Source organism: Castor canadensis, chromosome 19 (genome assembly GCF_047511655.1).
Source record: "Castor canadensis chromosome 19, mCasCan1.hap1v2, whole genome shotgun sequence".
Taxonomy (NCBI): domain Eukaryota; kingdom Metazoa; phylum Chordata; class Mammalia; order Rodentia; family Castoridae; genus Castor; species Castor canadensis.
This window is the reverse complement of record NC_133404.1, coordinates 19,195,991-19,209,727: the sequence shown is the minus strand read 5'-3', so window position 1 is coordinate 19,209,727 and position 13,737 is coordinate 19,195,991. Positions and strand designations below refer to the sequence as shown.

Here is a 13,737-nt window from a genome sequence, read left to right as displayed (position 1 = left end):
CCATTTGCTTTCAGGGAGGAATATTTTCACAAAACTCAGAGCAGAGAAACACTCAGAAGACCACGCAACAATTTAAACACAGCTGATGATAGTACAGAACTCTCTGCATCAGCTGATGTATGTGGTGCATGAGTGGGAATTTAACATTTTTGCTTTTGAAATTCTTTTGATTTTTAAATTTTATTTATTGATTGACCTTGCTTGGTATAAGAAAAAAACACATGTAATAAATCCACAAATAAGGTGGGCTTACAATATGCTGAACCTAGAGACTTGGCCCTCATAAGCAGGGAACCAAGGCCTTCTGGTGCTCTAATAGTTTCCCTTTCTGGGAAGACCTGGGATCCAAAAAAGTAGGAGACAAAGTTATAGTGGTCTGGGAGTAGTTCTTTCACTTTCAGCCCAGAAACCTGTATCCAACAAGCAAAGCAGGAGAGGGTTGGGGCCTCTATGAGAAAGAAAGTGTAATGTAGGCAACCCTTTTACATGTACACATGAAGTCAGAATCCTTGTAGGGATTTGAAAACTTGTAGACTAGAAAAATTCTGTGTACTTCAGAAACATAACAGGGAAACTATTTTAGCATTGAATGAAAACAAAATTTTAAGTCCTCTGTCAGTTTTTAAATATAGAACTCTTTTTCTTGGAGGTACTAGTGGTACTAAGGCTTGAACTCAGGGCTTTCCACTTGCTAGGCAGATGCTCTATCACTTGAGCCACACCCCTAGCGCTTTTTGTGACAGGCTCTTTCTTTATGCCTGGGCTGGCCTGGATTGGTACCCTCCTATTTGTGCTTCCCCATGTAGTTTAGGATAACAAGTGCAAACCCCACACCCAGCCATTGCGTTGAGATGGGTTCTCATGGTGAGCTTTTTTTTGTCCTGTTGGCCTTGAATTGTGATCCTCCCCATCTCTGTCTCCTGAGTAGAGTACAGTAGTTAGGATTATAGGCTTGGCCATTGCTCCCAGCAGAACTGCATATTTTTGAGGTTTGCAATTGACTCTACATTCACAGCCTGGAGAACTGAAAGTCAAGCATTTGTCCACATTGGCAGCACTTGGGGAGTCTAGCAGAGTCAAACCTAAATCCTCTCTAGAGGAACACGTACTCTGAATTCAATATTCTTAGCATTCCCATAGTTCAAATCAACTAAACATTACTTTCTCATCATTTTGAGTTACAAAACAAGCAAGGAAAAAAAAAACCTACCATATATGATTGTCAGTAACTAACTGAGGTTTCTGACCATTAAGGACTTCAGATATTACATTGATCAAATGAAAACATAAAAGAAATATGGTCAACATATTTAGAGAAGTAAAAGATGAAATTGAAATTCTGAGAAAACAAAGAGAAAAAGGAAGGAAGGAAAGAAAGAAGGAAGGAAGGAGGAAAAGGAAGGAGGGAGGGAAAGAAGAAGGGAAAAGATAGAAAAGAAAAAAATCAAGTAGATATGAAAAAGGAACAAAATAAGTTATAATTAAACATAAAATTTCCTAATGTGGTGATGCATGCCTGTAATCCTAGCACTCAGGATGTAGAGGCAGGAAGATGGTGAGTTCCAGGCCAATCCGGGCTACATAGAAGATCCTATCTAAAAAAAAAAAAAGTTGGGGCTTAGGTTTTAGCTCAGTCTAGTGGTAGAGCAGTTGCCTAGCATACCCAAAGCCTGGGTTCAATCCCCACCCCAACAAAAATAAATAAATAAAACAGTCAAAATCTGAAACTCAAGTAGTGGTTTAAAACCAGGAATCAGCAAATGGCCTGTGGAAGGGCTGCCTATTTCTACAAAAAAGTTAGTGGAACACAGTCACACTCCTGTATTTTTGTGTTGGCTGTGGCTTCAACTATATAATTGAGTGGTTGCTTCTATGCATGTCTGAAAGCTAAAATAATTACAACTTAACCACTGCAAAAAGTTTGCTCGTGCTCTTTTTGACAGCACTTACACTAAGCTGGAAAGATACAGAGAAATTAGTATGGATGACATGCAAATTTGTTAGGCATTCCATATTTTTAAAAATTGCTATAAGAGTAGATTTTAAATGCTTTTACCAAAAAATGTGAAGTATGTGAGCTGATGAATTTATAAATTAGCTTGGCTTACTCATTCCATGATGTAAACATATCAAAATATCACATGGTACTCATAAATATAATTTTATAAATAAAATTATTATTTATCAATTAAATATAAAAAAATCGAGACAGGGTCTCAATTTTTTTGTGAGCTTAAGCTGGCTTTTAACTCACAATCTTCCTTCTTCTGTCTTCCAAGTGCTGGGATTACAGGCATGTGCCACCATGCCCGATCTAAAATAAAAATGATTTTTAAACACAAAATAAGTTTTCAAATCTCTGGTTTAAAAAGAAGATTACCCACAGCTGAAATAAACTAAAAGTTGAAACTGAAGTTAGATTTGAAGAGGGCACCTAAGATATGGAATGGTAGCAGTGAGACAAAACACTAAAAAGCTTAAATGACTTAAAAGAATGAACAAGACTGTCTACTATAGGAGTTAGCAACTGTTTTCTGAAAAGCACTAGGTAATAAATGTTTCAGGGCCATATAATCTCTGTCACAAGTTACTCATCTCTGCTGCATACATCAACAAATAAATGATGTGACGTTCCAGTGAAACTCTATTTACAAAAATAGGAAGAGAGACCAGGTATAATCCATTGGTCATAGTTTATCAACTTTTGATCTAACATACATCCAACTGGCGTTTCAATAAGAGAGAAATTACAATGAGGGAGGGATATTATTTAACAGGTACTTGAGAATTTGCTAGAATTTATTCGACTACCAAGAATAATCAAATTCAGAAAATAAAGCAAATCTTAAGGAGGGTAAGCATAAAGAAATGAATGTTTTAACCAAGTATGGCATCTCACATCTGTAATCCTAGCACTTAGGAGACTGAGAAAAGAGGATCACAAATTCTAGGCCAGCCTGGGTTATGTAGTAAGACCCTGTCTCAAAAAATGAAAACAAAACAAAACAAAAATCTTTAAGGCAAAAAGAAGTCTCAAAGCACAGTTAAAGAGAAAAGATTGATAGCTTCAATGTAACAATAATTAGACTAGCAGATAACTTTTCAACATCAACAATGGAAGCCAGAAGACATGGGAATAATAGTTTAAAAGAACTAAGAAAAAAATAATTTTCATCATAAAATTTTATACCAATTGGATTTATCATTTAGAAACAAAGCCATGGTAACTTCACTGAAAATGGGGAGAAAGGACCTTTGAATATTTTTTTCTCTATAGAAGCAAAGAGAAACCTCACACAAATACTTACAGTCAACTTCTTCAGAACTCTGGAAAATAACCAAAGACTTGCAATAACTTGGGTAGCATTTGTTCAAGAAAAACAGCTAGGAGATAGTGTGAAGGCATGTGCCTGTAATCCCAGCTACTTGGCAGAATGAGGTAGGGTGATCACTTGAGACCAAGAGCCCAAGAGTCCAGCCTGAGCAGCACAGCAACATACAGAAATCAATCAAAGTAATGCATCATATTCATAGTAAAAAAGAGAAGAAACACATGGTCATCTCAATAGAGGCAACAAAATCTAATACTCATTCACCATAAAAAAAAAATGTCAGCAGTTGCTGGGTGTAGTGGTACAAATCTGTAATTCCAGCTGCTTGGAAAGCTGAGGCAGAAGTATTGCAAGTTTGAGGCAATATAGCAAGAGACTCCCACCTCAAACAAACAACAAACAGAAAACAAAAATGAAACAAAATCTCCCAACAAACTAGTACTAGAAAGGAACTTCTTCAACCTGACAAAGGAAATCTACAAAAATCTCATGCCCAACGTCATAGCTAATGTCAAACAACTGAGAGTTTTTCCCCTCAAAGATCTGGACTAAGAAAAGGATGTCTGCTCTTGATACTTTTATTCAATACACTCAACATGAAGTTCTAACCAGTGCTATTAAGCAGGAGAAAAAAATCAGGTAACCTGATTGGAAAAGAAAAAGTAAAACTATCTCTGTTTGCAGATGGCATCTGAAGAAGTCTGATAAAACTTTATTAAACTTAATAAAAGAGTTCAGTAAGTTTGCAGGATAGAGGATAAATGTTTTAAAAATCAATTGTATTTCTTTATGCTAATTGTCAAGGATTCAAAAGTTAAGATAAAAGTTAATTCTATTTATAATGCCATCAGTTGACTGAGGGTTACTCAAGGGAACTCTCTCTGGCTAGGTGTCTCCTACACAGTGGAGGAAGTCAGAGAAGTGTGTGTGTAGCCATGAGTCCATAGTGCTAGTACTTTTAGCAGTTGATCATACACCAAGAGACTGCAAACTTTTTTCTGAAAAGAGCCAGCCTGGAAATATTGTAGGCCCAGCTGGCCATCTCATCTCTGCAGTAACTACTCAACTGTTCTGTTTTAGCATGAAAGTAGCCAAGTAAAGAAACAGGTATAAAAGGCAGACTACCAGATTTGATACATGGGCAGTAGTTTTCTGATCTCTACTATACTACATATAGGAAATACAATTTTAAAGAAAAGCAGCAGAGTAGTTCTCTCTCTAGCATGGGAAGTGGCAGGTGCCAGGAGCATGTAATTGTCTGGGATTCTAACAGTGATGTGGTTTTTGGCCTAATAGGTCTTTACCTGGGAATTAATTTGTTCCACTGTGCATTCATTTTATGCTCTTTTCTATAGATGTCATGTTAAACAACAAACCAACACTAAAAACAAAAAGAACTGACAGTTTTGTGCAATCAAATGCATTTAAATTTCAGTCCCACAAAGAAATCTTTCTTCCTGGGGCTGGGGTGTGGTTCAAGTGATATAGCACTTGCCTAGCAAGTAAGAGGCCCTGAATTCAAATGTCAGTACTACACACAAAAAAATCTTTCTTCTCTTTATCCATGTTGTCATTTGTGTAGAAATGTTGGGACATTTTTAGAGATGGAAATTTTAAAATTTGTAGGTATAGTTCAGAACATAGTTTTGAATCTATTTATCTTACTCTAGAATATATTAATCTTTACTGTTCCGTGACTCCTACTGCACTTAGCAGTATGGACTTTCCATAGCAGTAGGAGTCATGGAAGAGTAAAAATTAATCCAATCTCCTTGCCTTGGCTTCCAGACATGGGGACCCATGGTGCCTCCAGTTTATACAAAATATGCATGTTAATTTAGAACGGATCATCCCAAGGCCTTTTTCAGCTCTAAAAACCTATTATTCACTAGTTGGTGTGGGTCAGTATTGCTGGGTATGGTTAGTAATGATGATAGAGTCAGCGCCCAAGATTCACCTTGACCAGCACTGGGAGGGCTTTTCCCCTTCGAAAGGCAGAGCTCTGGGCCTCTCCCTGCCAGGATGTCTTGCTGGTGGTTCACTCAGCTCTTCTTTACAACTTGCAGGAGTATTGTTTAGAATGGAGCTAACACTGACTTCTCAAAACTACCTTACTCCACCACAGGCCCTGAGGACCCATTGGGTCACACTGATTGGCCAAGAGGGCCTTCCCTTAGGAATCTGACCCCTACTCACAAGACCTGGAAGCCCACAGATGCTTTCTAAAGGATGTCTCCTTCAGGAAGGGGCCCTCTCCCACTACCCCTCCCCAACTCTGATCCTCTCATGGGAACCCACCTGATAGAACTGGAAAACCATGTCTAATAAGTAAATATATTTCCAGGGACCTATGGATTTCATAATTCCTGAAAGAGGTAATGACTGACTGGCCTTTCCATAGCAGGTGGAGCAAGAGATACTGCTCTTTGCCCAAGCTGGACTCTCTCTCAGGAGAGGGCCTGGAACATGAAAAGCCAATAGAGGCAAGCTCACCTAGAAGGCACCTTGTCCTCCTATAACAGGGAGGTCTGCAGTGAAACCGTCAGATTCTCACCATCTGAACTTACTGAACTTAGTGTCCCTGAAAGTTAAACCATCAGACATTAGGTACCTCTAAATGAAATGCAATAGAAAATACTATGTTGTATTGTCAATGTTAAAGTACAACTTGAACCCAATCAAACACCTAAGAGTAATGTCCAGTTTATAGAAAATATGGAAGTAGATAAATGAATGAAATTATTCCCTAAATGAATGAATAGACTGTGTTAGTTATCTATTACTCCATTAAAACTACCTTAAACTTAGAGACTTAAAAGATGTATCTTAGTTTTGGTGGGTAAGGAGTTGGTACGGCTTAGCTGTCACCTCTGCTTAGGGTCACACAGGCTGCAATGACTGAGACTTTTTTTCAGATAGGGTCTTGATTTGTACCCCAAGCTGGCCTAAAATACAGAATCCTCCTGATACAGTCTCCAGCATGCTAGGATTATAGGCATGCCCAGTTCCAACTGGGACTGTTTTTAATATCTTAAATTTCATCTGTTTGGAATTTATCTGTTTATAAGTTATGATGAATAGATTCAATTTATTTTTTTCTGTATGATTAACATAGTTGTTCACAGCATATCTATTAACATTTTCACCAGATAATAGTTTAGAAAATTCTAATAGTGTTTAAATTTTGCTAGTTTTATTGTGTAAAATAAGAGTAAACAATCTAAGTATTTGAGAGTTCCTCCTGATTTAAAAAATAATAGATCAATCCTTGGACTTTGTGATATCTAGTTTATCTATCAACTACCTTTGTGAGGCACGATTACTTGGCTTTAGCAGATTTCTGAATTGGAGAGACTATTACTGCAAACATATCACAAGAGAAAAAAGGAAAAGAAAGGAAAGAGAAGGGAAAAGAGAACAAAGGAAGTAGAGGGGAGGAAGGGAAGAAGAAGGAAAACTTTACTTTTGGCTCACAGTTTTGAAGGTTGATCATTCAGTCTGTAATTAATAAGCTGTGCTGCTCTCTGGCCTGTGAGGAGGCAGCACATTACGAACAGCATGGAGGAAGAGTGTGATGGAATAAAACTGCTTACCTCATGGCCTGGATGTGAAAAGGAGTGAAAAAGAAGGGGCTGGGGTCCTACTGTCCTCTTTGAAGACATAACCCCAATGACCTTAACTTCTTTATTAGGCCCCAACTCTTTTTTTTCTTTTCCTGGTGGGACTGGGGTTTGAACTCAGGGCTTCACACTTGCAAAGCAAGTAGCTCTACTGCTTGAGCCATACCTCCAGTCTAGCTTGTTCTGGTTATTTTGGAGATGGTGTCTTGTGAACTATTTGCCCTGGCTGGCCATAAATGGCAATCCTCCTGATCTCAGCCTCTCAAGTAGCTGGGATTACAGGTGTGAGCCACAGGCTAGGCCCTACCTCTTAAAGGTTTCACCACTTCAAGGCTGGGCATGGTGGCTCATACTTGGGAGGTGGAGTTTGGGAGATTGCAATTCCAGGCAAAAAGTTAGCAAGACTCCCCATCTCAGTCAGTAAGATCAGCATGCTGGTGGTGCCTGTGATCCCAGCTATGTGGGAGGCCGTAGGGAGGAGGATCATGGTCTGAGACCGGCCTGGACAAAAACATTAGACACTACCTGAAAAATAACTAAAGCAAAAAAGGGCTGGGGATGTGGCTCAAGTGGCTTAGCACCTGCCTAGTACAAGGCCCTGAGTTCAAACCCTTGTACCACACACATACATACACATACACAAAAGATTCCACCAACTCCTAGTAGTACCAAGGGCCTTTAGGGATATTCCAGATTGAAGCTAGCGCAGATGAGAACATCACAGATTAGTTGAAAAAGAAAACCGCATAGTTAAGGAACCAAACACATCAATCACATTATTCTCTAACAGATTATAGACATACAGGATATCTTTTTTTTTTTTTTGCAGTACTGGGGTTTGAACTCAGGGCCTTCACCTTGAGCCACTCCACCAGCCCTTTTTCTGTGATGGGTATTTTGGAGATAGGGTCTCACGAACTATTTGCCTGGACTGACTTTGGACAGCAATCCTCCTGATCTCTGCCTCCTAAGTAGCTAGGATTATAGGCATGAGCCACCAGAGAGAGCCTGGCTGTGGATACCTTTTTTTTTTTTTTTCAGTACTGAGGTTTGAATTTAGTGTCTTGCACTTGCTAGTCTGGTGCTCGAGGATAACTACTGAGATAAGTAATGAGAAGATAACAAATATAGAAATCCAATACAAAAAACTATCCAACCTAAGGATGATTAGTATTGCTGAAATAGAAAATGCATCTGATGGATCAAAAAAAAAAAGGGAGGTGGTAGTTTGGGGATAGTCAAGGACAAAGTAACAGAAAATTGCCTGAAAGAGGAAAAACAATGCCCAAATGAAAGTATATACTATATACTAGAAAAAAAATACAGATTGTTTAATACTGAGACATATTTCAATTGAGTTACTGAGCTTCATGATAGAAAACTAATTCTACAGGCACAATGCAGAAATAGAGGTAAAATAAGAGCATCTCCATTTCCTTAGATAATTGCAGTAAATATTGCAAAATATTGGAATTAGATAGAGATGGTGGGTGGATATGTGATACTTTTAAATGCTCTTCTTTGTATTTTTTTGCATATTTAAAATATTTTATAATTAAGAAAAATAAGAGCTGGAGTTGTGACTCAAGTAGTAAGTAGAGTGCTTGCCTAGCAAGGGTGAGACCCTGAGTTTCAATCCCAGTACAGATTTAAAAAAATAAAACTAGTTTTTTTTCTTTTTTTCCTAGTTGCTCATGCAAATTTATACTTTTAAGTCCAGAAATCAAGAAATATTTTTCAAAATTAGGCCAGCTTCAGAGTTAAAAAAAAAATCCAAACCAACCAACCACAAATACTTTCAATAAGAATATTTTCAAACACATAAAGAAGAAAGAAGAGCATGCAATTCATGTATACTTTATACCCAGTACCCAGATTAATTGATTAGAAATTCCCATTCTTTTAATTTTTTTAATTTTGTTGGGAAAGGCAGTCAAGTTTGTGCAGTCTTTTGGCCCTGCTTAGCTGCAATAGAATGGGCATTGAGGTTGGAATACTTCCTTAACAAGAGATAAAGAACCCTTACAATCATGACTGGGCTCACTGCCTTGTGCGGGAATATTCCTCTGTTTTAGACTCAGATTGTACTTTGTTCTGCTTCCTATGGCACTTGGCCAATCACATTACTGTATCTGTTCCTGGTGGAGAGGAAACAAGAAGGATGCATGCAGATCATTGCCCTGCATTTTTTGCAGGTTAAGACCTGAGGGCCAGGGACAACCAACACCCACCAATAGTAGTCTTGGGGACCAATGCCCACATATAGATCTTTCTCTGTCTCTTCTCTAGTGATTAGAGTGTTATTCCACCCAGTGCTTCTGTGAATTTTGTCTGTCAGGTGACCATAACATTTGCAAACTCTGGAGCAAGTTGTCACCTGACAGTACTGCAGGTGCAAGGCATTATTATGCTGTTTGCTATCCTCCAAGCACTGGGCTTTTTGCTATCATCCTCCAAACAGTGGGACTTCTCCCCTGGAGGTGGCAACAGGTATCATATTGGAGGATATATTTTCATACTTGCTCACATACTCTTTTTTTCATCATGTATTTTTATTTTTTTGTATTTATGATGCAGTAGTTGTAATAAATACATAAATCTATTAATATAAGAACAATTTCCTTAACACACTCAACAAAATTAACATTCTTTAATAGCATTTTTTTTTGATGGTACTGGGGTTTGAACTCCGGGGCCTCATACTTCCTAGGCAAGCACTCTACCACTTGAGCCACTCCACAAGTCATTATTTTGTTTGTTTGTTTCGTTTTCTCACTCTTTTTTTGGTGGTACTAGGGTTTGAACTCAGGACCTCACGCTTGCTAGGAAGGCACTCTACTGCTTGAGCCACTCCGCTAGGTAGCTCCAGTGGTCATTTTTGAGTTGGGTATTTCTCAAGATAAGAGTCTTGTGAACTATTTGCCTGGGCTGGCTTCAAACTGAGATCCTTCTAATTGCTTCCTCCTGAATGGCTAGAATTATAGGTGTGAGCCACCAGCACCTGGCTTCCTTTTTATTCACTGTTTGTGTCCAATTATCTATGATTTCGGCCACAGACTTAAATATATTTTATCCAGATACATGGAAAACTGCTTGGAGTGGATATCTTAATGGTAATAATACTCATTTTGGGGTGATGTATTTTTTGTTATTTACTAAATTTATTGAGTTAAAAAAATAACAGGCATGCATCTTTTTGCCAAAAGCACTGAAGCAGTGGACGGGGCACAGTGTCAACATTTAGAATAAAAAAAAGTGGTAGCAACCTAAGGACCAATAGCTGAATGTTTAGACAAATTAATCAATATTATGGAAATTATATTATTAAAATAATCATAATTATGAGGCAACATGGAGCTAGTTTATGATGAAATATTAAATAAGAGAAATTCGTGTAGTTATTGGAAACATGTAAAAGTATGAATGCATGTGAAAAAACACCTACAATAATCATTAGGTGAGAGTTGTGGGATTAATTTTAAAATACTTTTTCGTATTTACTAGGCTTTTTTCAATATGGTTCATTAAAAAAATTTAAATGAAGAAATTACACGGTATGATCCCAAGCTCACTGCTACAGGGAGCAGAGAGCTGACTTCACACAGCTGAGTGGAGGAAAGAATTCACCACTTTTTTTTTGGGGGGGGGGTACTGGCTTCCCTTTGAGTTTCTCCAGTCCACAACTGGTTCCAGGTTTCCTGCATAGCTCCAGGTGGGCTTCGGACTAGAAGCTGTAGGGACCGCGACCCCGGGAAGATCTGCGTCCTGCCTGCGCCTTACAGTCTCAGAGACAGCACGGGACAGAATAATTTCTTCCTTGTTTATTTGAGATGCAAACTACCTGGGCGTTCCGCATTTTTATTTGCTAGCCACCGGGGCGTTCACCTACTTTACCTTCTCCCTCACACCCCTGCGTTCTTCCGATCTTTAACTCCCTCCGCACCTAGCAAGCATCCCACCTTCTTTTAATCTCCCCACCTCGTCTCCACTCTCCACTACGCGCGGATCCCAGGTTTTTCCCCCTTGCTCACTCGTATCGCAGCCGAGACCGTATCTGGCTCATTCGAATCTGGCCACCGCGGTGCCCAGAGTGCTGGCACCCCGGCCTTTGCCCGCAGAGCATCAAGTCCACGCCCCATTTAACCAGCGCAGGGCTCTCCACCACATCCTCTCCGCCGAGCTCCGGCTCCTCAGCCCCGGCCCCGCGGACCCCCGGGCCGCCCTCTCTTGGCACCCGCATCCTAGTCCCTGGGCCCGCCCTCCTGATGCCCCTGTCACCCCCGCGTGGATCCGGGGTGCCTCCCCTCCAGCCCCGCGGGGCGCGGCGCGCAGGCGCAGACGCGGAGGGCGGGCGCGAGCGGAATGGGGACTGCAGCGGCGGCGGCGGCCGCGGCGGCCGGGGAGGGGGCGCGCAGCCCGAGCCCCGCCGCGGTGTCGCTCGGCCTGGGCGTGGCTGTCGTGTCGAGCCTGGTGAACGGGTCTACGTTCGTGCTGCAGAAGAAGGGCATCGTGCGCGCCAAGCGGCGAGGTAGGCCATCGGTGGGCCGCGCGCTGGGTGGGAACTGGGCGGGGAGAACCGCGGGGCGGGGTGGAGGGGGTTACCCCGAGTTGGGGGTCGTTGAGGTCTTGGCTCTGAGCCTCCTGGTGGGGAGACCCCGCACCCATCCGAAGCAGTGGCGCTGCCAGGCCCTTCTTGCCGACCGGCATCTGGGCAGAGTCCACCTGGTCCTCTGACAGCTCCAGAAGCAGCACAGGAATCACAGGTGCAGCCAGGGCGTCGGTCGCTTTGTCACAGCCGCTGCCTTTCTTCCTTTCCAGCGGGTGAGAAACCTTATTCACTTTTATCGGGGTCTCCAAATACTTTTTCCCTTTGTCCCCAGACTCCTCCAACCCAGTCGAATGTCTCGCAGTCCACCTACCCGTGTTGCGCTGGAGCCCAAGCTTCCTAATGGCCTGATCTCAGGGGCTGCCAGGGAGAGCTTCCTCTTAGGCAAGGGCTCTACCACTTGAGCCATGCCCCCAGCGAAATGTTACTCTTTATGGGATCTCGAGGTGGTCAGGGCCAGGGCCTGCCTTTGCACTGGCCTAAGGCCTGGGTTCTCTTAGGAGAGCAAGACCTGCTGATTTTGGTTGCCTTGCAGTAGCTAGGCCAGTGCAGAAGTAAGATGTGTGCGGTGGGCCAGCTGGCTGTACAAGAGAGTCAAGGCGGTGCTAGTTCTCAGTGTCCAGCATGAGGTCTGCTGTTTCCAGTGGCTTTTACTCTAGATCCTTGATTGAGTCATCAAGGTTTAGACTTGAACCATCTGAATGCATGTGGGAGTCAGTGTGAAGGAAATGTAAGACCTTCCTGGAACATCATTCTAAACATTGATCTACCATTTGATCCAGCAATACCACTCTTGGGGATATACCCAAAACAATGTGACACAGGTGATTCCAGAGGCACCTGCACACCCATGTTTATTGCGGCACTATTCACAATAACCAAGTTATGGAAACAGCCAAGATGCCCCACTACTGATGAATGGATCAAGAAAATGTGGTAATCTATACACAATGGAATTTTATGCAGCCATGAAGAAGAACAAAATGTTATCATTCGCTGGTAAATGGATGGAATTGGAGAACATCATTCTGAGTGAGGTTAGCCTGGCCCAAAAGACCAAAAATCGTATGTTCTCCCTCATATTCGGACATTAGATCAAGGGCAAACACAACAAGGGAATTGGACTTTGATCACATGATAAAGCGAGAACACACAAGGATGGTATGAGGATAGGTAAGACACCCAAAAAACTAGATAGCATTTGTTGCCCTCAACGCAGAGAAACTAAAGCAGATACTTTAAAGCAACTGAGGCCAACAGGAGAAGGGGACCAGGAACTAGAGAAAAGGTTAGATCAAGAAGAATTAACCTAGAAGGTAACACACACGCACAGGAAATCAATGGGAGTAAACTCCCTGTATAGCTATCCTTATCTCAACTAGCAAAAACCCTTGGTCCTCTCTCTTCAACAAAATTAGAGATAAGGGCAAAATAGTTTCTGCCCGGTAGCAAGGGGGTGAGGGGAGGGGGGGGTCTAAGGAGTGGGTGGGGGAAGGGGGGAGAAATGACCCAAACATTGTATGCACATATGAATAAAAAAAAAATTCAACATGACAAAAAAAACAAAACAAAACACCAAACCTTCCTGGGTGGATAGACCATCAAATGTCATTCCTTAGAGATGTATGAAGTTGGAGGTAAAGCAGGGTCCTTTGCCAAGAACGCCCTGTGCTGAGAGGCCTGGGACAATTTATTGAAGGCAGCAGGTAGCTTGCATTGAAGGAGAAAATAAACATTGCTTCCGGAGGACTGAAAAGTCTTGTGGTTGTTAGCCATAACCTCACAAGACTAGTATTAAGAGCTCTCTAGAAAAGGATCTGCTAGAGAAAGGACATGGGTTTTGAGAGGAAGTGAACACTTTTTCTTTCCTTCTTCTTGGTTTTTTTTTTTTTTTGTGGTGGATTTGGAATTTGAATTCAGGGCCTCATGCTTGTTAGGCAGCCACTCTACCATTTGAACCATTCTGCCAGTCCATTTGTGTGTGTGTGTGTGGGTATTTTCAAGATAGGGTCTTACAAACTATTTGCCTGGGCTACCTTCAAACCAAGATCCTTTTGATCTCTGCCTCCTGAGTAGCTAGGATTACAGGGGTGAGCCACCAGCCTGGTTAAGTAAACACCTTTAATAGTTCAGATACCAGAACACAGTGAAACTTTCTCTGAGTGCCCTAGAGAGATAA

At 41.4% G+C, this 13,737-nt stretch overlaps 1 protein-coding gene across 2 annotated transcripts in view; it reads left to right on the top strand.

The window, feature by feature from the left end:
• Positions 1-11,314: 11,314 nt before the first annotated feature.
• Positions 11,315-13,737, top strand: part of Nipa1 (NIPA magnesium transporter 1) — a 38,367-nt gene continuing 35,944 nt past the window's right edge. The window contains exon 1 of one of the 2 annotated variants that reach the window (XM_074061868.1): positions 11,315-11,480. In XM_074061868.1, coding sequence (XP_073917969.1) covers positions 11,315-11,480 — 166 coding nt within the window. Of the gene's footprint in view, positions 11,481-11,583; positions 11,774-13,737 lie in introns of those variants that run through there. The other variant, XM_074061869.1, reaches the window with a different exon arrangement.